The 24,041-nt window shown below is 32.8% G+C and overlaps 4 protein-coding genes across 4 annotated transcripts; 2 read left to right on the top strand and 2 right to left on the bottom strand.

Moving 5' to 3' along the window:
• The first annotated feature begins 1,877 nt into the window (after positions 1 to 1,877).
• Positions 1,878 to 5,078, top strand: LOC140986266 (probable receptor-like protein kinase At5g24010). Its single transcript, XM_073454393.1, has one exon. It carries the CDS (start codon positions 2,282 to 2,284, stop codon positions 4,769 to 4,771), a length of 2,490 nt encoding a protein of 829 aa, XP_073310494.1. The 5' UTR covers positions 1,878 to 2,281; the 3' UTR covers positions 4,772 to 5,078.
• Positions 5,079 to 7,226: 2,148 nt separating this feature from the next.
• Positions 7,227 to 9,662, top strand: LOC140986392 (uncharacterized). The gene is made up of 4 exons (XM_073454618.1): positions 7,227 to 7,654; positions 7,959 to 8,220; positions 8,782 to 8,849; positions 9,203 to 9,662. The coding sequence occupies exons 1-4, from the start codon at positions 7,520 to 7,522 to the stop codon at positions 9,464 to 9,466; spliced, it is 729 nt and encodes a 242-aa protein (XP_073310719.1). The 5' UTR covers positions 7,227 to 7,519; the 3' UTR covers positions 9,467 to 9,662.
• A 446-nt stretch (positions 9,663 to 10,108) lies between these two features.
• Positions 10,109 to 12,458, bottom strand: LOC140986352 (uncharacterized). The gene is made up of 2 exons (XM_073454562.1): positions 12,228 to 12,458; positions 10,109 to 11,396 (listed from the first exon to the last, which is right to left on the bottom strand). Exon 2 carries the CDS (start codon positions 10,925 to 10,927, stop codon positions 10,292 to 10,294), a length of 636 nt encoding a protein of 211 aa, XP_073310663.1. The 5' UTR covers positions 10,928 to 11,396; positions 12,228 to 12,458; the 3' UTR covers positions 10,109 to 10,291.
• A 5,319-nt stretch (positions 12,459 to 17,777) lies between these two features.
• LOC140985580 (beta-carotene hydroxylase 2, chloroplastic-like) lies at positions 17,778 to 20,058 on the bottom strand. The gene is made up of 7 exons (XM_073453434.1): positions 19,560 to 20,058; positions 19,340 to 19,399; positions 19,154 to 19,225; positions 18,847 to 18,981; positions 18,394 to 18,519; positions 18,035 to 18,091; positions 17,778 to 17,917 (listed from the first exon to the last, which is right to left on the bottom strand). The coding sequence occupies exons 1-7, from the start codon at positions 19,962 to 19,964 to the stop codon at positions 17,840 to 17,842; spliced, it is 933 nt and encodes a 310-aa protein (XP_073309535.1). The 5' UTR covers positions 19,965 to 20,058; the 3' UTR covers positions 17,778 to 17,839.
• Positions 20,059 to 24,041: the final 3,983 nt, after the last annotated feature.

The following is a 24,041-nucleotide window of genomic DNA, read 5'->3' as shown; positions in this document are numbered from 1 at the left end:
CAAGTGAATTTTGAAAAATCATTAATAATAACAAAGTTTGTTTCATTCTTGTTATGCTACATAAACATCAATATTTATACATCAAATTTTACATCACAAAAAAATCAATACGAAATTTCAATTTGTCAAAATCTCATGATGAATAAAAATTATTACGATATAATTGATGTAAATATCGATGTATAATATATTGGATATACCTTTAGCATTATCCATTTCATTCCCCCAAACTTAGTACTGATATGAGTCTACGAAGATCCATGTTCAATAGTTCAAAGCATCAAGAGGTCAATTTACTTATTTTGTTTTTAAAATTAGATCTGACTTGCTTGCCAAACTAACAAGCTTAATAGACCTTATTTTTCATAAACTTGATTTTTGGTAGACCAATAATCAAATATTGCTTACACAAAGTATTAATTGATTTAAAGTTCAAGTGATTAAGTCTTTTATGTCATAGCATGATTTATCATTATTAACATGTATAAAACAAGTCGGCGAGTCTAGATAATCGCTATTCAAATCAATTTATAGCTATTACTATTTCTGATTTCATTCAGTAAGGTTTGATTATCAGCATCTTTAATTAAGTAGTTATTCTTATGGAATTCAACTAAGTAACCATTATCATGTAACTAATTGATACTAATCAAGTTATAATATAAATTTCCAACGAACAAAATATCATTAATATTCACATTTTAATGAATAATCTTACCCTTACCCATGGTCTTACATTTCACATTATCACCAAAATAATTTTTCGGTCCCTCACATTTGATTAAATATGTAAATAGTTGGGCTTTACCAATCATATGATTTGAACATCCATAGTCCAAGTACCGTACTGAATTCTTCGGATCTTCCTTCTTGATCTACAAGCACAAATAAGATTAATTGGTACCCAATCTTATTTGAATCCAAACATGATTAGTCTTTTTTTAACCCACACTTGGACCATCCTTAATCACTGAGCACTTGGTTTGTTCATAAAGGATTGTGCAAAAATATGCTTGTGTGTTGCTTTGTGTGTGGTGGAAACAAAATGTTGCACCACTTTACTTACTTCATTGGTCAGTATGTATCTCTTTTGAACATGTTTGTTGGTATGGTATCAATAGGTCTTACACTACATAGAGTTATGTCATACTGAACTGGATATGTGATCAAACTAGTTGAGCTTAACATAGGTACTCTCTTGTGTATATATTATACCAAAGGCGAGACTTGTCCTCTCTCCCAATGGATTTTGTAATTCCTACATTTTCTCAAGAATGGCAGAAGACTTGTTCATGAAGAATGTACTTGTTCATTCTCAATCTTAAGCTTTACAAATTCTGCCTTTAGATCTGATACTTCACCTACTTGTTTTCTTGTTTGCAGCTTCCCAAGCCGCACCCACGTCCAATTAGCTGTTAAAGATTTTTACTTTTAAAAAAAATTAAATATTTACAAAAATATTACAATAAAATGTGATTTTTTTAAAAAAAATTAAATCATATGAATTAATTAAAACAAAATTTTAAAAATAAAATAATTTTTTTTTAATTAAAACAAAATTTTAAAAATAAAATAATTTTTTTTTTAAAAAAAAAAGGAAAGTGGGCATGTGGGGGGTGGGCCAAGACTTGCCCATTCCTCACGCTTTTTGCTGGCGCGTGCTTGGTGTCTGGCAAGTGCCACAAAGAAAATTTAAAACAATATTAAAAAATTCAGTCAGTGCTTTAACACCAATGTAGATGCGACGACGATGATAAGGTTACAAGTCAAACTTGGGTACTGTTTTTGCTTAGGCTTTTTCTCACTTAAACAGTAAATTTTGGTGTTTGTGCAGAAACGATGGTCCATAATATGGTGTTAATGACCCCACCAATTAAAATCTAATCTTGTAAAGATCCCACTAAATTTCTTGCAAGTGAAAACAACTCCTTGACATTTTGTTTCTACAGATCCTCAGATTTTTTCAAGAATTTTCTGTAACCCACTTCGCACAGTGTAATTACCGGACTTTATCCTGTCGCGAGAAATCCCAAGATTTTGTAGTGCAAAAAATCAGTTCTTTGTGCTAAACTACCAGTTATTCCTCAAGTTATCAGCACCCTTTTGGTTGAAAGTTCAAATCCACTCGAATCTTGTGTCACTTTCTAATAATTTTTTTGGTTCTTGTTCATAAAAGCAGTCACTTTTTCTCTCTGAGTCACCCACTCAAATCCCTAGCTGTAATTCATTAATTCTTGTTTGTTGGAAAATCCTTTTTTTCAGATTCCAACAAGTTTCTTCCATGGACGTGAAATTTCTTCAGTTTCTGTGTTTAAGTTTATGTAATTTGGTTCTTCTCTCGAGTGCTTTTACACCCCAGGATAATTACCTTATCAACTGTGGATCAAGCGCAAGTGCTGTAGTTTCTGATAACAGGCACTTTCTTGGGGATGCTTCGAAGAATGGTTCAATGTATTTGTCTGGAGGTAAATCTATTGCTCTAAAAAATCCAAACCCTTCTCCCAAGTCTTCTATTCTTTACGGCACAGCTAGAGTTTTCACTTCTGCTTCAAGCTATGAATTTGACGTCAAGAATCTTGGGATCCATTTAGTTCGGATGCATTTCTCTCCGTTTATTTCTCAGAATTATGATCTGAAAAATGGTAATTTTAGCGTTTTGGCAAACGGGGTTTTACTTTTGAGCAATTTTGGTGCTGATATTACTGTTCTTAAAGAGTTCTTCTTGGTGGTGGATAAAGAAAATCTTGAGATTTTGTTAAAGCCTAGTAGTGATTCAGATTTTGCGTTTGTGAATGCAATTGAGTTTTTTTCAGCTCCCAAAGATTTTATTATTGACGCTGGTGGGCTAGCATTGATTACTTCTAATGGGATTCAAGAATTTAAGCAGAATATCTCATCCCAAGTTTTAGAAACTGTTCATAGGATTAATGTTGGAGGGTCAAAAATAACACCGTTCAATGATACCCTTTGGAGATATTGGATCCCAGATGAAGATTATCTTAGCTTGAAAACTGCTGCAAAAATTGTTACTTCCAATGATCCGCCAAATTATCAACCCGGTGGGGCAACGCAGGAGAATGCCCCTGATAATGTGTATATGACTGCACAAGAAATGAACAGAGCTAATGGGAGTTTGAATTTTTTGTTCAATATCACATGGGATTTCCCAGTTCTATCTGAGGATGATATGTTCTTAGTCCGGTTACATTTTTGTGACATTGTTAGTATTGGACTTAACTCGTTGTACTTTAACATATATATAAATGGGATTACTGCGTATAAAGATGTTGATTTGTCTGTTCTTGCTTTCCACGAGCTCGCTACGCCTTATTATATTGATTTTGCGGTTGAAAACGCTAAAAAGTCAAATGTCATGCGTATTAGTGTTGGTCCTTCTGATTTGAGTAATACTTTGAAGAAAAATGCTATACTAAATGGAGTGGAGATCATGAGAATGGTGGATTTTGTTGCTTTACCGAAGACATCTAACAAGAAGCATGTGGGGATTTTGGTTGGTTCGATTGCTGGAGGATTTTTTGTGCTGATTTTGGTTACTACGGTGATTTTTTTCGTTTGTTTTAAATGCAAGAAAAGAAGGGTAAAACCAAAACCAAGACGTTCTGAAAGTGTAGGTTGGACTTCTCTCCGTGGTAGCTCGTATGCAATTTCTGAAGGAACCGCACTTACCTCTCCTGGCCCTTATGGATATTATGGTTTGAGGATTCCCTTTTCGGATATCCAGGCCGCCACAAATGATTTTGACAAGACTCTGGTTATTGGTTCAGGTGGTTTTGGCACCGTGTATAAAGGGATTCTTAAAGACAACATCAAGGTTGCTGTGAAGCGAGGCATGCCTGGTTCCAGGCAAGGAGTACCCGAATTCCAGACCGAAATTACCGTGCTGTCCAAGATTCGCCACTGCCATCTTGTTTCACTAGTGGGATATTGCGAAGAGCAATCTGAAATGATTCTTGTTTATGAGTATATGGAGAAAGGGCCGTTAAGACATCATTTGTACGGAACAACTTTACCACATTTATCATGGAAACAAAGGCTGGAAATATGCATTGGGGCAGCTAGGGGCCTTCACTATCTCCACACTGGTTCGGCTCAAGGTATCATCCACCGCGATATCAAATCAACCAACATTTTACTTGATGAAAACTATGTTGCTAAGGTGGCGGATTTCGGTCTCTCAAGATCTGGTCCATGCCTTGATGAAACTCACGTAAGCACGGGAGTGAAGGGTAGTTTCGGATATCTAGATCCTGAATACTTTCGGAGGCAGCAACTTACGGATAAATCGGATGTGTATTCATTTGGGGTTGTTCTTTTCGAGGTTTTATGCGCTAGACCAGCGGTTGATCCATTGCTTAACCGGGATCAGGTGAATCTAGCCGAGTGGGCGATGGAGTGGCAAAAGAAGGGGTTCATTGAACAAATCGTTGATTGCCGTTTACTAGACCAGATAAAACCGAGCTCATTGAAAAAGTTCGGAGAAACAGCTGAAAAGTGTTTGGCTGAATATGGGGTCGACAGGCCGACAATGGGGGACGTCTTGTGGAACTTGGAACACGCATATCAACTTCAAACAAACGAGCTACAAACTGCGACCGACAACATTTTATCTGATGATACAGGGGCTCCTAGGCTCGTTCAGGTCGATCCCACGAGCAGTGGAGGTGTTGGTCAGGGGGGTAGCGGGGAGGGTCATTCGGACATTTCAACGACTCGAGTTTTTTCCCAGCTTCTGACCAATGAAGGGAGATGAGATTAGAGACTTGTAGCTTATGAATTTTTTAATAACAGTTTAGCTACGTTGGGGCAATTGCCGAAGTTCGAAACTTTACATTGGATACAACCAAGGCATACACCTTACCGACGAAAGCAGATCGGCAAATGCTCCTTGCCTTGAACCAGTTAAGCTACGTTGGGGCAGTTGTTCACTCGCTTGCATCTTTTGTTATTTTTTCCTTCTCCCTTTTGTATGGAAGCCAGAGAACTTTCCGTTTTAATTGGTTAATCTTGTAATAGACGATCTCACTTATTTTTTATATAATTTACAAGGTTTTACCGTAAAAAAAATCAAAAGTTAGGATTTTTTGTTGATACAGTATTCCTGTTTCCTAAATATTTATTCTGTTATATTTATTATTTTCATAAAAACAAAGGCATTGGGTAAAAGTTTAGCATGTTTTAAAGGGTTGTCTGTTGCAATTAGATCTTAAAATCGAAACATCCTTTTGAATTTGAGATTTTGATATCAGATAAATTATAAAATTCCAAATTTGAAATTGTAATATCAAATGAACTATAGTACTCATATGTGAACTTATTAGTTCTATTAAATCTTCTACTTTAAAAATTGAGGGTTAATTTGTCTTTTACTTGGCTTATTTGTCGATGTACATATTAATATTTTAAAATTGTACCTGTTTGTTCACAAAGCAAGTTAACCCACAATATATCTGCTAATTGTTCACATAAAAATCAACACATTATCCACAAATTTTAAACGTATCCAATAGAATTTCAAGCCAAATTATATCCAAACAATAATTAAAATTGTCACTATGTCACACAAGGTTTTCTCAGTACGGTTTATCTAATTAGTATCGAATGCAAAGTACTGTATTATCCCAGAAATTTATCAAGTGTTCATCGAAGAACTTAAATAAATAAATTATTTGATATCTCTTAACAACATGATTAGTTGTTTAATTTTTAGTATTTTTCTCGAAAAATTTAAATAAATAAATTATTTTCGAGTAAAATTTAAAATAAAAGGCAGGCAGGGCCACCTTCTTTATCAATTGACGTGATGTGGCCTACAGTTGTCGTCCCGAGAAAAGCACACATAAACTCAGATAAGATTTTATATTTTTTTGGCAACAAATAATATATATATATATATATATATATATATGATGTTCTAAAAAACACGCTTTCAATAAAAACGTCTCGCCTCGGACAAAAGCGAAAAAAACGGTTAAATGGTAATTTAATCGAATTAAGCGTAATTAAGATGTTTAATTAAGTGTTTTTAAACACAATTAATCGCATCTATTCATTTTTAATTTTTTTATTTTGAAGATATGTCTTTTTATTTTAAAATAATAAAATTAGGTTTATAATTTAGATGTTTATTTTTTAATTTTAATTATGATTAAGAATGTTTGATAATGATTTGACAAATATTTAGCATTTTTTTATGTGTTCTAGTTGCAAAAACAAATAAAGATTGTAATTTTGAGATTTTTATACTTTTATAAATATGAGAATTAATGCATCAGACTTAAATTTATCATATTTATGTATTATTTTATCTATTTATTGGTTTGAGATAATTACAATTATACTAAAGATAAAAAAACGTTTTTTCAAACTTAAGTCTGTGCTAATCTCGCTTAAGCTTGAAAAGCTTGGAGCTCGACATCCGCGCTCCGGGACGCTTCACGCTTTTTAGAACCTTGATATATATATAAAGGAAAAATAAATATTTTCACCACAAATAATATATAATTAGTAAATTTAATATCCATAAAAATTAAATTTATCCGAAAATTATTTCTGTTGATCTTGCTATATATATGAATACATATAAAAGATTCATTTAATTGAATTTTAATAGACAAAAAAAATTGATTTACTTTTAAAGTGAGATGGATGGTTACAATTGAATTTCGAAGGAGATACACTCGGGTGTTTTGTACGTCTACCTCATTGTAGCTCTAGAATGCTTCAGTTTATGTTCTTACGTGTTATCTGGATATATTAATAAAGATGTACGGTCTAATGAGATTAATATGAAATGTTTTCTCACGGATGGGACATTAAGGTTTAATTGATTAAGAGAGTCCAGAATTCCAAAGTTTGGGCCTTTGTCGCACGCTCTGGAAAGAGGGATTCAGTCAATATCTGATTGAGGAACAATCTGGTATAGAAATGTGCGGGTAAATATGAATACGAGTACAAGCGGTTATAGTTGCTGACAATTGAACAGCCGACATCCTAGGAGGTTTACATTCATCATTAGAGATGCATTTAATTGAATTTCATAGAACAAAAAACATTACTTTATAATTGAATTTGGAACCTGAATCTCGTACTAAAGTTGCGATTTAATTTCACATGCGATACAAGTCATTTGCTTAATTTTTTAAAAATTATATTTATAAGCTTTAAATTGGTCATTGAACGTAATTTTGTTTTTATTTCTAGATTGCAAAGAACATCATATCCCCACTGCTCGAAATCATTGGACTGATTTCGAGATTCCCCATTTTGAATTGTTGCTTTACAAAGTATAAAATAATAATAATAATAATAATTCAATCATAGCCATACAGTATTCAACCGTTGATTCCAGCTCAAATTTCATGTGCGTGTATATATAATATACACACGCACACACTGGTACAAAGAGAGACAATCGAGGTTGTGTGCAAGTGTGTTTTCTGGAGGGATTTGGGTTTTTGAATTGGGTGGAAATTTGAGGGAAAGTTTGGAGTTTTTGTGAATGATGGAGGTGGTTCTCAATATATACGACGTGACGAGTAGTGGGAATGAGAAAACGGACAATACAATTATGCAGATCAACAAGATTTTCAAAGATGGGATTGGAATCGGCGGCATCTTCCACAGCGCTGTTCAGGTTTCTGAATCACGTTGTATTTGTTTATCTTTTTGGTTAGTTCTTGGTTTGCTTGTTTCTGTGACTAGATTCTGTGTTAGAGTAAGTGTTTTACCTTGCCTTCTGGGTTTCATTTATTTATCTATTTGGGGGATTGTGAGTTTAGTTTGCTATGAAAACTTGAAATTGCTGGTTTCTTCGTTCATTGGTCGCTTCACATAGCTGGATCTTACATGATATCTAACTGTTTTGGTTCATCTTGTGTTCTCTAGCTTCATAAAGACATGGGATTGCTGTTTTATCGGAGTTTTCGTTTTCTTGAAAGGTCTATGGTGATGAGGAATGGTCATTCGGGTTCTGTGAACATGGCACTGGAGTGTTTAGCTGTTCATCAACAAAGAATCCTATGTATACATTTCGTGAAAGCATTAAACTTGGCGAGACAACATTCACTATCTTTAAGGTCAATCAGATCCTACGGGAACTCGGTAGGGAGTGGCCTGGATACTCGTATGATTTGTTATCTAAAAATTGCAATCATTTCTGTGATGAGCTTTGTGAAAGACTCGGTGTGCCAAAGCTTCCAGGTAAATAACTGCAGTTCTTTTACTATTGTTTGTCTCGCATTCACAACATGTAATTCATAATGTTTAATCCCATGCATCTCTTGGAGATTGTGGTTCATTAATAAGTTTGTCTCTCAGATCAGAACACATGCGGTTCTACTTATTATTTGGATAATTTATAAAAAGTGGATTGATAATTGGAGTTGAAGTGTTTTTCTACTGGTAGAACATGAAACTTGAAGAAATTTAGTTTGACAATTGGCAATCTCGCTGTTTATTCATTCAATCTTTATGCATGGCTTGTCTTCTTTTTATATGACGAAAATAAATTCAATTTTGTCCGTTTTACCATGCTAAGCTATTTTTTTTATAATGACACCTAAAAAATTCATGACAAGCTTCAATTGTCTAGCTTTAGTATTAGCTGAGGTGATTTGATAATAAATTTATTCTTGGAAGGAACACCTTAAATTTCCTGGCCACTGCATCCCAGATAGATAATTGATGCAGAATTGGATTCAAACACATCCGTGTCATTTTCCTTGGCTATCTACAACACTGCTCTTATCGGTTTTGCAACAGGTTGGGTAAACAGGTTTGCGCATGCAGGGGATACCGCTGTAGAAATAGCTGGAAACACAGCCTATCGAGTAAGATGGTCTTTCACTTTGTAGTTTCCTTTGATCGTAATTATACTCTAGCATTTTGACGTTCAGCAAATTTGATAGTAATTGTCATTGAGTGTCAGTTGCGCTCTTATTGTGCATGCTTTGTCTTCAAGAACATATATTGTTGGCTATGCTTAAAGGTGAAAGCATGGTTGTTTACTACTTCTGTTCTTTTCTAAATATATACATGCGTGTTTCTATGTGATTAGCACTTGTTTTAGGATATATATTATTATATATACACATTCTACGCAAATAGACGCTTGCAAAGCCCGAAACTTCAAACCTGTTCAGAACCTGCTGTAATTCTGTACCTCGTTCATTTTCTGTTGCAGTTTAGGCAAGCAAAAGCCGAAATTGTAACTGCTAGCAAGGTGGCATACCGGTTTTTAGCAGGAGTTGCTTCCAACAATCAGATCAACTCTCCAAACTCCCCTGGCAATACTTCCAACCGAGGAAGTCCTAGACTCCAATCTGCCTGGTTCAAGAACCTTATGTCAACTGGTGCCAAACCATCAAGTAGTTTGGAAGTGGAAAATCAGGATGAAGATGTGACACTCCAGAGACAGAGACAAGAAGATTTAAGGCAAAACTCTTGACATGATATCTGGTCTTATATTACCTTCAGCCTTCTTTGAATTGGACGCCGAGACCAAAAAACTTTGCAGTGTATTTTTTTTTTTAGTTCTTGTGGATTGTTGTATAATGTTAAACATGAATTTTGTAAACCACTTTTCCCAAGTGCTGGAATTAACATTTGAACTTTACTTCCAACATCGATGTCTTCATTTTGAGTCTCGCCGGGTCAATAGTGGGGATGAACGTATTATTTCAGAGTTGTTCCTCTTACATGAAGCGAAGTTTGTTCGAAGGCTCGAACAACTGTTACGATTACATTTGCAAATGTTTCTTGTAGGTTACAATCTGAATGAGTGTGAGTGTGAGTTCAATTGATGATAATATATCTCAGGACCAACTTATAGGACCAGTTGCATTCATTTTTATTTTTTTTTGGCCAGATTAACAATAACTTGGCTCCAACGTGTATCGAACTCGGTTCCTTTTTAACAATCTTCCTACTGCTCAAATTGTCTAAATTCAAGTAACGGAAATCGAAGCCGAAATTTAGAAGAGTCAATCTTAAAGCGAAAATGCGCACGTTCTTCAATTCTGATGATATGGGAGACACGGAACTATGCAAAACAGATAAAAAGGTAAAAAAACATTACAAAAAATTCGACTAAAAATCAAACAAAGACAGACTTCATAAGGCCCACGTACGTTTGAAACATGTCCGCAAATACCAGTTTAAAATTCGAAAGAAATTAAGAAAGTTAAGTCAGATCAATTCAGGGACATATATACATAACACATTATTCAGAACAAAAACTAGTGCAGCGTCACATCTTGAGATGGTTGTTTATTCACCCTCTGACCATTTTGTTGAAGACACAAGTGTCGACCCGCGCATCATCGGCTATTTTAAGGGATGAAACCGCCTGAGCAGTAAGATAGTCAACAGACAAACCAACAGTGCCCAATCGTTCCTGGCCACCAAACCATCTAGGGTAAAATTCTCCTACCAAAGGAGAAGATGGCACCATCAAGTTCGAATTTACTCCGTGATTTGACACGGGCCGATTTTTACATGCATCAGAAACCAAACCAAAATTTTCAAGGGAATATTTCGACAAATTGTGATAAGGAAGAAAAGACTGTCTTTCCCCAAAGAGGTTGCCACCATTTACTGAAAGATCCCACAAGTTCCGCCCCTCATCCTCAAGGATTGAGCTTTTTGAATCTTCCGAATCTTCACCAAGTAGGACATGTAGAGCAACCGCCTCAGCTATTGCAGCACCTTCTTCATCAAGCCTATCCTGCTCTTCTTTCTTCTTCTGCTTCTTTTTTTCAAGTTCCAAACGTATGGCAGCAGAAGTAGCCAAAGCCTTTTCCAAGCGCCTCTTTTTCTTCTCTGCCTGCTTAATTCGATCCAATTCGTCTTTCCCTTGTTTCTTCTTGGCTTTCTTAACACCAACTGCTACCTTAGGACACTCCATCATAACCAGTAGCACCGAACTCTGATACTACGATTTTCCTTTGCACTCAACTTATTATTCTAAGTTCCCTGATTGTTTCCCAGGACAAACATCCCTATAATGTACACATTATCTGGTCAACTATATGTGCTTCCTTTCTCTCTTGAAACTTGTTAATCAACACTTGAAAAACTAAAAAATTTAAATTTGGGAACTAAAAGGTACTAATATATGAGCTTCTATCTAAACCCACTCGGGTCTGAAGGAATACCGCATTTTACGCACACTACATTCCCAAAAAGAAGTAACAGGAGATAGGAGAAGTGAAAACTTGTAACCAATAATGGATCCGCCTCTCTTCATTCTTCCCGATTTTCCACAACCCTTGCCAACTATGTGAAACGAGTGAAATAAAAGGATGACCCTATAAAAGCTAAGTTAAAATTTCATTCCTTTCTGTTTTGAGTTTAAGAAACTCACATGGCTTTCCCTCCTGCAATAGATATGTATAACTCAGTACCGAAGCGTCTCATCTTACAAAAATCAATGTTTTCAGTAAAATAATTCGAAAACATATTGACACACACCAAATGAAAAAAATGGATCAAGTAAACGACTAAAAGGAACAACAAATAAACACATTGCAACGTAATATTAGTTGCACCTCCATCATCATTAATTAACAAGCTGCCATGACAAATGCAAGAACCCAAAAAAAAAAAAAAATAGCACAACAGAATTATCAAGATCACAAGGAAATCAAAGGATAGAAACAATCAAAGTAGCAAATCCTCTAAATTAAATCTTCAAGAAAATAAAAAAAGGAAGTCTACGAATCAAAGCTATAACTAGAACGATTAGTCCCACTGTCAATTCTTGTGCATAATAAAATAACCCAATTTTAATAACCAAATTCTGAAACAACAAAGAAACTGGAAGAAGTAAATAATTTCAATAGCATCAGTGTAATTTCAACACAAAAACAGATTACCCCTCAATCGCAGATCCCATCAAAAGAATTGAAACATTGTATAAATCTTAAAAGACTCGAGCTTCCATCATAAAACGCCTAAATCTTAAAAGACTCCAGCTGCCATCATAAAACTGCACCTTTACTTTAATCCAAGATCAATAATCCAAAATCCCTATAACACACACATGATCCACTTAACCACACTCCAAACTCCAAATTCTGGCAACGAAAATTCCTTTTCATGCTTTAATCAACAACCATATAAAAAACCCAGATCAAAATCCAACCAAAACAACTAGATCAATCCATGAACATCAAAAGCCCACAAATTTAAGAGTTGAATAACCAAACCTGTTGAAACTCAGCAAAGAAAAAGAGCAAACAACCCTTTTACAATAAATAGAAACCGGTGGGGTTGGATCTTGAATTTTAGAGCGAATTAGATCTATAAATCAATGGCTGTGTGCTTGAGACATGGGATGGGTAAAATAACTGATCACATGAGATTGGCAGAGGGAAGAGACGGAGGTTAGTAGGAGAGGGAAGGGTAAAAGTGGAAATTCACGAGGGGTGGAGACATGTGTCCACTGAAAGGTTCGGTCATTCAATTTAGCCGGCCCCCACTGTTTGGATAATTCTGTAGATTATTGTGAGATTGGAGGGCGTATCCACCGTCGATCGATCTCGTCGGTTAATCAACGGTGTAGATCTCACTTTTAGATAAACATCTAGATTATGTTTGAATTTTGAATTTTGAATTTTGATTTCATTTCTCATTTAATTTAAAACTTAAAATAAATCAAAATCATATAATAAAAAAAAATCTATTTAATATTTTATTTTATCTCACTTTTAGATAAACATCTAGATTGTGTTTGAAATTTTGAATTTTGATTTCATTTCTCATTTAAAACTTAGAATAAATCAAAATCATATAAAAAAAATCTATTTAATTTTTTATTTTATTTTAAAAAAAAATTTATTGCAGTGTTATGTTAAAGATGAAGAATTTTTATATGACATAAGATTTTACATTTAATAATTTTTCTGTCAAATATAACTTTTGTTATTTAAAGTTAATATTTGAGTTATCACGTTCTAACTCAACTTTTTTTGGATAATATCTATACTTTTATTAGTTTATATTATCTTATTAAGTTTGACATGTCTAGAATAATTAACTTTTGGTGTCATGGTCTATTTTAATAATTATATATATAAATAAAGTGTTAAAATTTTGAACGTCACATATATCTTTTCAGATATATTCTTAGTTTTCTAAGCATTAGAAGTTGTTGGTTCAATTCTTACTTTAATTTTTTTCTTTTCTTTTTCTTATTTAATTTTTTAACTCATATATCAAAATTGCAGTATATTTTATCACTATTTCTTATAATTATATTTTAATCTTTATTTAAATATAAACAAAATAAATTATAAAAAAATATTGTATAAACACGCAACGTGTGCATCAATACATTAGTTTATATTATATTTTTTTGTTAAGAACTGATCCAAAAGGATCTGACCGGCTATAATGACCCAATCGTTATCGGGTTGTGTAAGCCTTCTTCAGTATCATGCTAGGATAAAGCCCAGATTTCTAAAACTGACTGTTTGGATTTAAGGTTGAAGTACTAGCTTTTCTTTTATTTATAATTATTCAATTTAATATTGCTCAAATTTTTAGGATTAAATGTTTCTAGTTTTATCCAATTTAATTATATAACTAGTAAAGTAACTTACAAATTTTAAATTTATACCGCTATCCAAACGTTACATTTTAATTATCATTTTTCACAAAAATTCATATGAAACGATTTAACAAGTCAATTTAGTAAAAGATGGATCTCGATCTGACCTAACTTATGAAATTTTTTTTATTGAAAATATGGACCGAGTAGATCTCCATGAAACCATCTTATAAGATATTTACTCATCATGTTATATGAACAGCACATTGTATAGCGCATAAAATTGTGCTCATATAGATTTAATATACATAATAGGGCTAAATGTGTCGATATTCTTGGAATCAAGAAAAAGACTCCACCAAAAGTTAGTTTGGCATATATATTGTTGATAAAACAAGATTTTAGATTTATATATATATATATAGATTGAATTATTTGAAATTTATGGATTTCGAATTAATTTTCATGGTTGAATAACCTCAACAAAAGAAAATCAAGTACATATTTTATTTATTTATATTATATTTATATCAATCACAGTGCATTTCAAATGACTCTAATTTGTGAATTTATTCATTTGTTTGTTTCACCATAAAATCGTATCCATTTATTTTGCTTTCGGTGACTGCTTACTTTTAGTTTTCTAATTGGATAGGTTTTTTGAGTGACGGATACGACTACAATTTTGGTTGCAAACAAAGTTTTGGACGACCAAACTTTTATCTTGACAATTGAATTCAATAATTGATGTTAGTTGGATAACTATAAGACTAATCTCTAAGCAAAGTGTTGATTGTTTTCCTCCAAATGAAAAAGGCAATCCATATACTACTAGTTCGTTGATCAGATGTGGAAAAAATATCGAAATTTCAGTATACCGAGATTACCGTATCAAAAAACATCGAATTTATCGAAATTTTCGGTATACCTACTGAAATTTTAGATAAGCTATCGGTATGAAATTTGAAAAATTTAGGTATACACCGAAATTTCAAAATATCATATAGAAATTTAAAAATGTATATAGAAATTTAAAAATATGTAACATTTTTAAATAAGAAAGTAATAAATTTTAAAAAAAATATTATGCTTTTTTGTATAAAACGATATATACCGATGTTGTACCGAAATATCGGTGTAAGCAAAATTTTGGTATACCATAATTGATATATGATGGATTAAAATATGATGTGTTTTTAATTCAAATTATTGTACGGTATGGTAACAATTCCAAAAATTTTGATACAGTATTGATATTTATTTTATTATATTTTAATTTTTCAATACAATATAATATATATAACTTTCGGTACGATACATCGTTTTCCTTTCTTATATTTTTGGAAGATTTTGATTTATAAAAGTCATTTGTACAAACTTATCTCAGCTGATATTACGCTATCAACTAATGCTCCTAACTCACTCCCACAATCAAGACAACAAGCCCTACTAACCTAAAACTGACAAAAACAAACGACAAGCTTGTGTATCCATTCTAAATTCTATACCAGTTCTTCTGACTTCTGTGAATAGAAATGGTGTGGAGGTTGAGTAGGGGCAAAAATAACATGTTGTAGCACAACGAGCAATCCTGATCCTTGATGATCAAATATGACAATGATTTTGTGTTATGATGCTCGACGATGGTTCAATGGTCACAATTGATCTTTTCGAGAATTCATATCGTTTTCTAAAAAAATTGACACACTTGTCATTGACTGTAACCACTTTGAATGTTTTTGTCATTTGTATTCAACACGTAAATTGAATTGAAATGGTGCATGGTTCTTACTGGTTTAAACTCGTGACTTGGAACCGATGAATGGAACAGGAGAGGATGCATGTTACATTGCGATTTTGTGACCGTCTCCGAATGACCCACGACTACCTCAAGTCAATGAACAAGATCACTCTTAGATTTTTAACAAATCTTGTCAATTTATCTGTGTTTGTTGTGTTAATTTAATATTCATGAAAATGGTAAACATTAGCTTAAATTATTTTACATAAAGTATGGTCGACATGAGTACTTAAAAAGAGTAATAACAAATTAATAGTCCTTATCCTAGCAATCATGCCACCTTATTAGGAAATGGGCACTAAAAAAATTAAAATGGAGCAACCGCAAACGGGCACGTATATGTAGACCAAACGACAGTTAAAAGGAAGTCAACTCTATTATATTTCTACGTTCTTCTATGGGGCCAAACGAATNAATAATGACTCTATCCGCTGAAATACATATAACTTGCATTAAAATTTTAACATTTTATTAATATATATAATTATTAAAACAGATCATGACACCAAAATAAGTTACTCTACGTATCTCAACTTTAATAAAATAGCGCGCGCGTGTGTGTATATAATGGACCTTACAATGTATAACGTCCATTATATTTGAAGAATGATTTGATATGACTAAAATCCAAACATACTATCGATCCAAATACGTCATGAGATTATCTAACCAAAGTCCAAAACGTGCACTTCTTGATTATGCTATTATTGGAGACTCTTTTCCCCCAAAAAATTGAAGTGGGATCATAATGCACTTTAGTTGTTTGATTAAGATTTTACGACTTTTAAGAAAGTTGTAGTATTGGGTTTGTGGGGGTGGAATGATCTCAAATTAGTTACACGTACATATCTAAATGTGCAAAAACAAATTAGGATTAAATGTTAGGCATAGTATGATCATGGTACCACAAAGGATTTCCATCATGGTGAGAATGTATTTGCCACTAAAGCATATTTTCCCTCCTTTTTTAACACGTGCCAACATTATCCTTAATTTAACCAAAGTTTCTACGACTTCCCAAAAAAAATAAACACTACTATGATATTATGTTGTAACTCAAAATACAATGCTTCAAATTTCAAATATTTTTTTTATCCGAAGCCAGAAAAAAGACCGCGTAATATTTATCCATATTACTTTCTCGTAAAATTTAAAACAGACCTGAATAATCCCACAATGATTTATTATATTAATCACACCACAGATTAGAAAATTTGTAATTAAAATTTCATCATCCAAACCCCCATTTTTTTCCCCTTACTTCTTGGTATGCACATATAAATTGAGTACATGTACAAGTAACGTGCAAGTTTGCGCAAGAGGGAAGCACGAGACAAGCTACACATGCTCGCAACAAGCCTTGGCTTCCCACACACTCTCGGCGCCAAGTCGGGCACGGGTCTCAAATCTATGGCAAATTTTGCGTACACATCGTTTGAAAATAACAACGCGAGCGAGCCCATCCCTTTTTGCCAACAAATATGTAAACACACAACTTGCTTCTGTCTCTTCTACATAGATTAATGCTTCTTCAAGGTTCTGAATATGACCACTTACATTATTATATAAGCTAAATGTGGAAATATTTCGTGGAGTACTTTATAGCTTGAATTATTTGAAATCACTTAAAATATTAAGATGAAAATAATATATGATTATATGTTAAAAGTACCAACAATATTAGTGTACAATAATTGTACTTGATGAGAGGGTCATCGAATCACAACGATTGTGCTGTTAAACGGGTTATACATTAGAAAAGTGATCAGATTATAGTAAAATAATTATACAAGAAAACATTCTCAATCATCAAAGATCATTCATCATTCAACTGACCGGAGAATTCAAATGAACAAAATATTCACAAAGATCGAGATATTTATTCTATTGCTTTACAATTTTAAAAGAAGAATGTATGCACCGCTTGTCCTATACACATGCTCTAAATTTTTGATGGAGACATACTTTCTACGTCCTTTCGAAACGAAAGAAATTTCTAGATGCTCCGAGGTTGGAACATACATCACAATTATCGAACCCAACTACATTGTGGTTGTGAAAAAACCCGAAAATTTTAAGAAACAAGTGAAAAATGACATTCGTAAGATCGTTTATCACATAAAAAAAACAAGATACTAAGCGACATAAAATATATATCATCTACTCCATAAAAATGATCATATAATTGATGCTAGTTCTAAATATTAGCTCAACATACCTAGCACGCGAATCGAGAAAGGACCGTTAATGATCTGTATTTGGATAGATGAATTTGAGTGAGAGTTTATTTCAAATCCTAATCTTGAATATGTTGTATTTGCTTGGCTTATGGATTGGTTCTTTAATTAAAATTTGATAAATAAATATTATCCATATTTGAAATAATTTAAATCACAATGAGTATTAAAAAAAACATTCAATTAATTTACAGTAACATCTATAACTTTTTCCTCTAAAACAAAATTTAATCACAAACTCTTCGATAATCTAATTCTCCGATTGATTTCTTTCTCTAACTCTTCAAGCCCTCCTACCTCTTCAAGTTCCTACACCCAAAAAAATAAAAATAAAAATAATTAAACCATTAAAACACACAAAAAATGATTTAAATGAAAAAGATTATTGAAACCAAAAATAAATAAATTCAAAGCCAAGTGGACAACCTTAGGTCCGAGGAACAGCCCATATGGGACCCCGTTGAACTTCTCCGAATGATGGAGCTGAAATCACAAACATTAAAAACCAAATAAAATCTCATCCCTCATATACCAACCCGAGCAAAAACATGTCAACCAACCCAAATTCGATCAAGAATATACATGCATGTATCACAATCAATCGAATGAAAAAGTCCCATTCGACACAAATATTAAATATGAATACATACACGCAACGCAAACGTAGAACGTCAACGTAGACGTGACACCATTATATAACACCAGAAATACTTCTCATATGATATTTGTTTATCAAATGTATGAATTTCCTAAGATACTCACAAAACAAATATGCGCATATATACCTGATGGGCAGAGGCTACTTTCCTAAAATAAGGCACATTTGCGATAGGCCCAACCGGAAATCTCTTGTGGACGAGACCATCGTGGACGAACATGTAAGCAATCCCGAACATGGTTATCCCAAGACCCTGCACCCAATCAGCGCACTCCACACGTTGAATTTTGAAAAGATTGACTTCAAATAATAGTTTTTTTTTTGGGAAAGTAGTTGGCAAATTTTTTTTGACAAGTAGTTGGTAATTTTCAATTGTAATCGTTGAAAAAGTGAAGGCAGTGGGAATTCACTCGTGCATACCCAATAGCCACTACTTTAATAAAAAGATCCCGACCATCAAACTATGTTGGATGAGCTATGATTATTAGTTAATAGCAATCATTATTGGAAAGATTACTAACTAAAAATTTCATAATAATAATAATCAAATAAAGAGAATTGTGAATATATATATACTTACAGCACCAAAACAGAGGCCAGGAATTAGGCCTTTATTGAAGAAACCATACGCCATCAAGGCAATGGCAGGAACAGCATTAATGATAGCAAACACATCATTGAGCTCAAATGGTCCTTCCCTTGGTTTATGGTGCGACTGAAATCAACACAAGAAACAAGAACATCAACATTAGTTTCGATAAACGTCATTTTATATTATACTATAAAAATAGATTACAAAAAGAGCCCTTTTTGGCTGTAATTTTTAAGGAAAATGTAAAATTCGAAATTTTATGTGTAATCAACTTAAAATTTAGTGATGAGCTAACCTCGTGCATGTGCCACAATGAAGCATGCCACAGGGCTTCATGTGCCCATCTTGCCCAGAATTCCATTCCCACCTGAATTCAATTTCAAGAAAAGAAATTATTTATCGCTTGAAATATATTACTATGTCTAAAAAAAATAGTATAATTACATTTGTTAGGCAACAAATTGAACTGGAATGGACTTACAGCGGCACCAACAGAGAGAGCAAATGTACCAAACATTTCTGTATAAGGTATCTCTCCACCCTGCAGTCAAAAAAGAAGAAGAAAAAGAAGAAAAAAAGCTGCCCACATTATAATCTCCATTGTTGCTTGTTAAATCAAATTACCCATTTTTTTTATTGAATTTTTTTCCCCTTGTTTTGATATATAAATTTTTGATGCACTCACGGAGTTGAAATTTTACCTCCATTTGCCAAGAAAATCTGTAGTAAACAGCCATCACGGCCATTGAAGTGATTCCGATACTGGACATAACCGCCGCAACCAGATAAGTGAACCTCTCCGATCTCTTCCTCTGCATCTTCTCCGCCACCCGCCGGGCGGAGATTTCCTTGTCACTCTCTTCTCCGCTCTCCACGATTGAATCATCCTCCAAGCCTCCAACTAATCCCTGCGCCAATTTCTCCTCCTCCACCACGAAGCAAACCGTCAAATCGGGCCTGCTCCGCTTAAAACTCGAAATCAAGCGAAATTTCTCGAGAGGAGAGAAAAGCAAAGTGGACGCAGTGGTCGAGGTGGGGGGACGTGGGGTTTGCTTGAAATGTGCCATGGTTCTGCAGCTCGTGGAAAGGGACATTCCAGCGGCCATGGACGGTGGTTCCGGGGAGGTGGTGAGGGATTTCTGAGGGGAGGTCGGGGCAGACGGATGTAGACCACTTGCTGGGTTTGGAGAATTGGCTTTCGGGGTCTGTTTTTCTACCGGAGACTGGAGGCTTCTGCATGTGCTGGAAAGGTTCGGTGTTTTCTGTTGGAGATTTGACGCTTGTCTTTCAGTAAATTACCTAAATGCCACTATGTGACGTCGCTTTGTTTATCCCTGCAATTTGTTACCATTTAATTTGAACCTATGTCATTATCAATTATAAGTTGATTTGTTATAATTTTAATTATAATTTATAAAAATATGTTGCTCTCATCTCCCTACAAATAAATTAGGGATTCAAATCTATAAATGGATATATAACTATTTTATATCACAATGACATCAATTCGACTCGATTTCGAATCAATCTAGATTCAATATACTCTTGAAATATTATCACAACCATGTATTTAAAGAAAAACATTTAATTATACATGTGGGGTAATTTGAAACTTTCCAGTTATGGAAATAAGACGTTAGCCTTAAGATAATGACAAAAACTTGTGTGAGACAGTCTCACGGATCATATTTTGTGAGATGGATCTCTTATTTAGGTTATCCATAAAAAAATATTACTTTTTATTCTAAGAATATTACTTTTTATTGTGAATATCGGTAGGGTTGACTCGTCTCACAGATAAAGATTCGTGAAACTTTCTCACAAGAGACATACTTTAAGATACTACCCTATGATGAATGTTTATCAATGCATGTGAAATATTTGCGGACTTGATCAATAATCATGACTTTAATTCTCTTCACAATATTTCTTCGGTCGAGCTTGTCGCACGAGATAAATCAACATAATATATATTACATACTTAATATAAAAAAAATTATCGTTGAAAATATTAAAAAGAGCCCCTGACAATTGGTTAATATCAACACAAGTTTAGTTTGTAGAAGGAAACGAATAACTTAATTTCAACCACCGCTCTTTAATGTGGACTTACTAAGCGTGTCATGTAGAATGAAGTAGTGAGACATCTGGCAATTCTTTAGAGAGTAATGTTAACATATTTTGGTGACCTTCACCAATTTTTTGGTGAAAACATTTACTAATTTTGGTTGAATGAGGACAATCTATATTATATTTTTTAATTGAGAACTTACCTAAAAATTGTTTTTATTTAAAAAAATTTTAAAAAAAAAAGTAAAGGGGTATAATAAATTTACCCTATGGATTGAACTCACAAATTTAAGAAGAAACATGCATCCACAATTTAAACGATTTCATGAGATATGTATAACTAAATGTTCGTTGTTTTATCAAAATTTATCACGATACAATTCAAATTTTTTTTTAACATTACGTCAGCTTAGAATTTATCAGAATGAAAATGTAATATCAAGTCTAATATCAATTATTAAAACAAATATATGCAATCTTATCTCAAATTTATAGCTATTAATAGGCAAAAACTTGTGTGAGACAGTCTCACGGGTCGAATTTTGTGAGACGGATCTCTTATTTGGGTCATCCATGAAAAAGTATTACTTTTTATGGTAAGAGTATTATTTTTTATTGTGAATATCGGTATGGTTGACCCGTCTCACAGATAAAGATTTGTGAGACTGTCTCACAAGAGACTTCCTCCTATCAGTAACGGCACAACTTTTGTTTTTATTTTTTCTTTCTTCAAATGAATAATCTACAAAGTAATTCTCAAAAATGGTTTAAGGGGTAAGAAAGGCAAATTGAGTTACAAGGTAGGTAAAGGATGGCCAATTTCGGGAACAAAGGCACAAAAATAACGTGACAGTTATGACACGTGTCGTCATATGAGAGCGGTATTGGAGAAATGTGAGGTGGATGTGGCACCGTCGGATTACGGAGGAGTGGACACCCGATCTCCCAATTGACATCATTTGCATATTTTATTTAATATAAATATAAATATAAATATAAATATAAATATAAATGATAAAAAATAATTAATTTTAAAATTTTAAAATCATAAAGAAGATCCTACAAAATCTACCAATATTTATATAAAATATATATATCTAAATTCACCTTTCGCAATCGCTAGGCTTTGAAAGCGTACGATCAGTCAAAATTTCCGTGAGGTTAATTTTGTTGACTCTGAAATTATTTAATATATCATGCTAAATAGGGATAATTATTTCAAAATCCAATGAGATTTATATTTATAAATTTTGTATGTGTTGGAAAATAGTATATTTTTTTAGTAATTATATTTTATGGATAAGGTTTTTTTTATAATTAATTAGAGTAATTATTTTAAAAAAATAGATTGAAATCAAGACATAATTATAACAAACTCTTTTAAAAAAAATCATACATCATTATTAAAAAAAATATTTATATATTGAATTATGTCTTTTTACAAACGTTTTAATCACTAATATGAAAGAAAAGCGGCCTGAAAATTCGTGGCGTGACATTTGGATATTATGGGCGGCTTTATAAAATTTTAGGCCAAAAATTAAATATTCATTTAATTAATTGTACAATCGAGTCATTAAGATTGGAAAAGAATATGAGATTAAATAAAACAATCCATGGCAATGCATTTTTATAATTTTATTTTCACAAAAATTTACGTGAGACCGTCTCACGAATCAATTTTTTAGATGAATCACTGACCAAATATTTTATGTAATATATGACGATTTGAGTAAAAATAGATGGAGTCGAAAATATTTTTTACTACAAATATGGATTAAGTGGAATAAAATATATATATTTTTATTTCATTTACAAATGGCCTACAATCCTGGTATCTACTAGTTTCTTTTCACACTACACATTTTAATTGAAATTCCCTGATAGTTAAATTAATAAAGTCGGTGGGAACAAAAATTGGAATAATTTCCTTTATAGTGATATACTTATATAAAGTCAAGAATTGAGTAATTGATTTAGAGATAAGATGTACCCAATGGCAACTAATTCGGGAAATTAATTATATCGAATTTATAGAATTTAAATATTTTTAAAATGTATAATAATTCCCATATTAGTGTCTAATTAATTAGTGGATTGAGTAATTAATTTAGAGATAAAGATGGATCCAACCGCAACTCATTTGGGAAATTAATGATAGTAAATTTAGAGAAGATTATTTAATTTAAGCTTGATTAAGTTTATAAAATGTGTTTTTTTTTAAAAAAAATGGTCAAGTTATAAAAATTATTGGTTGTTTAAAATTAAATAATTTGGCCAATAGTGTCTTTCCATAAACAAGAAAGCGCACTACAATTATAAAATATAATTTAATAAATATTTGGATAATTTACTTAGCAATTTGAACATTAATTTCGACTATTTTCGAGACGTCAAGTAATTTCCCTTGTAATATTTTCATAATCCAAATTTGTTACCAAACATTTTTTTTTTTGGAAAACAACTTGTTACCAAACTTACTATGACCGAAAGAGTGAAACATTTTGCTTTTGAAAAGAGTGGTTTTATTTAATGGCACCAAATCCTCATTATGTTGATTGGTGCCATTTATAAACATGCATATTGAGGAATATTATTTATAGTATTTTATTTTATAAATGAAATCTGTAACTGCTATTTCGCGACGTGCATTAAGTAAACCTTAGACTAATACAATAAAGATGTATATTATTATTATTATCATAAAATACCATATTGGTTCAAAGCACAAACTTATAGAGATGATATTTGATCTTTTACATGTGTTGTTAAGATTGGAACTTAAACTTAACTCAACTCCAAAAGCTATCTCAAGAAGGGAGGATTGTCCAAGACCATATAAGCAACTCTCATGGATTTTATCTAACCGATTTGGGACAACTAACACACCCCCCTCACGTCCAGAAATGAACATCTGGAGCGTGAAGTTTACAAATGACCCAATTATGGGTAGAACATGTGTCTCAACTATGGGCAATCCAACACACAACTGTAGAACATGAGCTCTGATATCATGTTAAGATTGAAATTTGTACTTAACTCAATCCCAAAAGCTAGCTCAAGAGAGGAGGATTGTCCAAGACCATATAAGCAATTCTCAGATATTTTATCTA

This window comes from Primulina huaijiensis, chromosome 10 (genome assembly GCF_012295235.1).
Source record: "Primulina huaijiensis isolate GDHJ02 chromosome 10, ASM1229523v2, whole genome shotgun sequence".
Classification (NCBI taxonomy): domain Eukaryota; kingdom Viridiplantae; phylum Streptophyta; class Magnoliopsida; order Lamiales; family Gesneriaceae; genus Primulina; species Primulina huaijiensis.
This window is presented reverse-complemented; position numbering and strand designations above follow the sequence as displayed.

What these genes read in the sequence shown, in the direction of transcription:
- LOC140986266 (XM_073454393.1), top strand. Translation starts at nt 2,282, where the DNA reads ATGGACGTGAAATTTCTTCAGTTTCTGTGTTTAAGTTTATGTAATTTG.
- LOC140986392 (XM_073454618.1), top strand. Translation starts at nt 7,520, where the DNA reads ATGATGGAGGTGGTTCTCAATATATACGACGTGACGAGTAGTGGGAAT. An exon ending in TCTTCCACAGCGCTGTTCAG is followed by an intron (nt 7,655 to 7,958) that starts GTTTCTGAATCA and finishes TTTTCTTGAAAG; the next exon opens with GTCTATGGTGATGAGGAATG. An exon ending in CGGTGTGCCAAAGCTTCCAG is followed by an intron (nt 8,221 to 8,781) that starts GTAAATAACTGC and finishes GTTTTGCAACAG; the next exon opens with GTTGGGTAAACAGGTTTGCG.
- LOC140986352 (XM_073454562.1), bottom strand. Translation starts at nt 10,927, where the DNA reads ATGATGGAGTGTCCTAAGGTAGCAGTTGGTGTTAAGAAAGCCAAGAAG.
- LOC140985580 (XM_073453434.1), bottom strand. Translation starts at nt 19,964, where the DNA reads ATGGCCGCTGGAATGTCCCTTTCCACGAGCTGCAGAACCATGGCACAT. An exon ending in CTGGCCTCTGTTTTGGTGCT is followed by an intron (nt 18,520 to 18,846) that starts GTAAGTATATAT and finishes GATTGGGTGCAG; the next exon opens with GGTCTTGGGATAACCATGTT. An exon ending in GGCTGTTCCTCGGACCTAAG is followed by an intron (nt 17,918 to 18,034) that starts GTTGTCCACTTG and finishes TTTTGGGTGTAG; the next exon opens with GAACTTGAAGAGGTAGGAGG.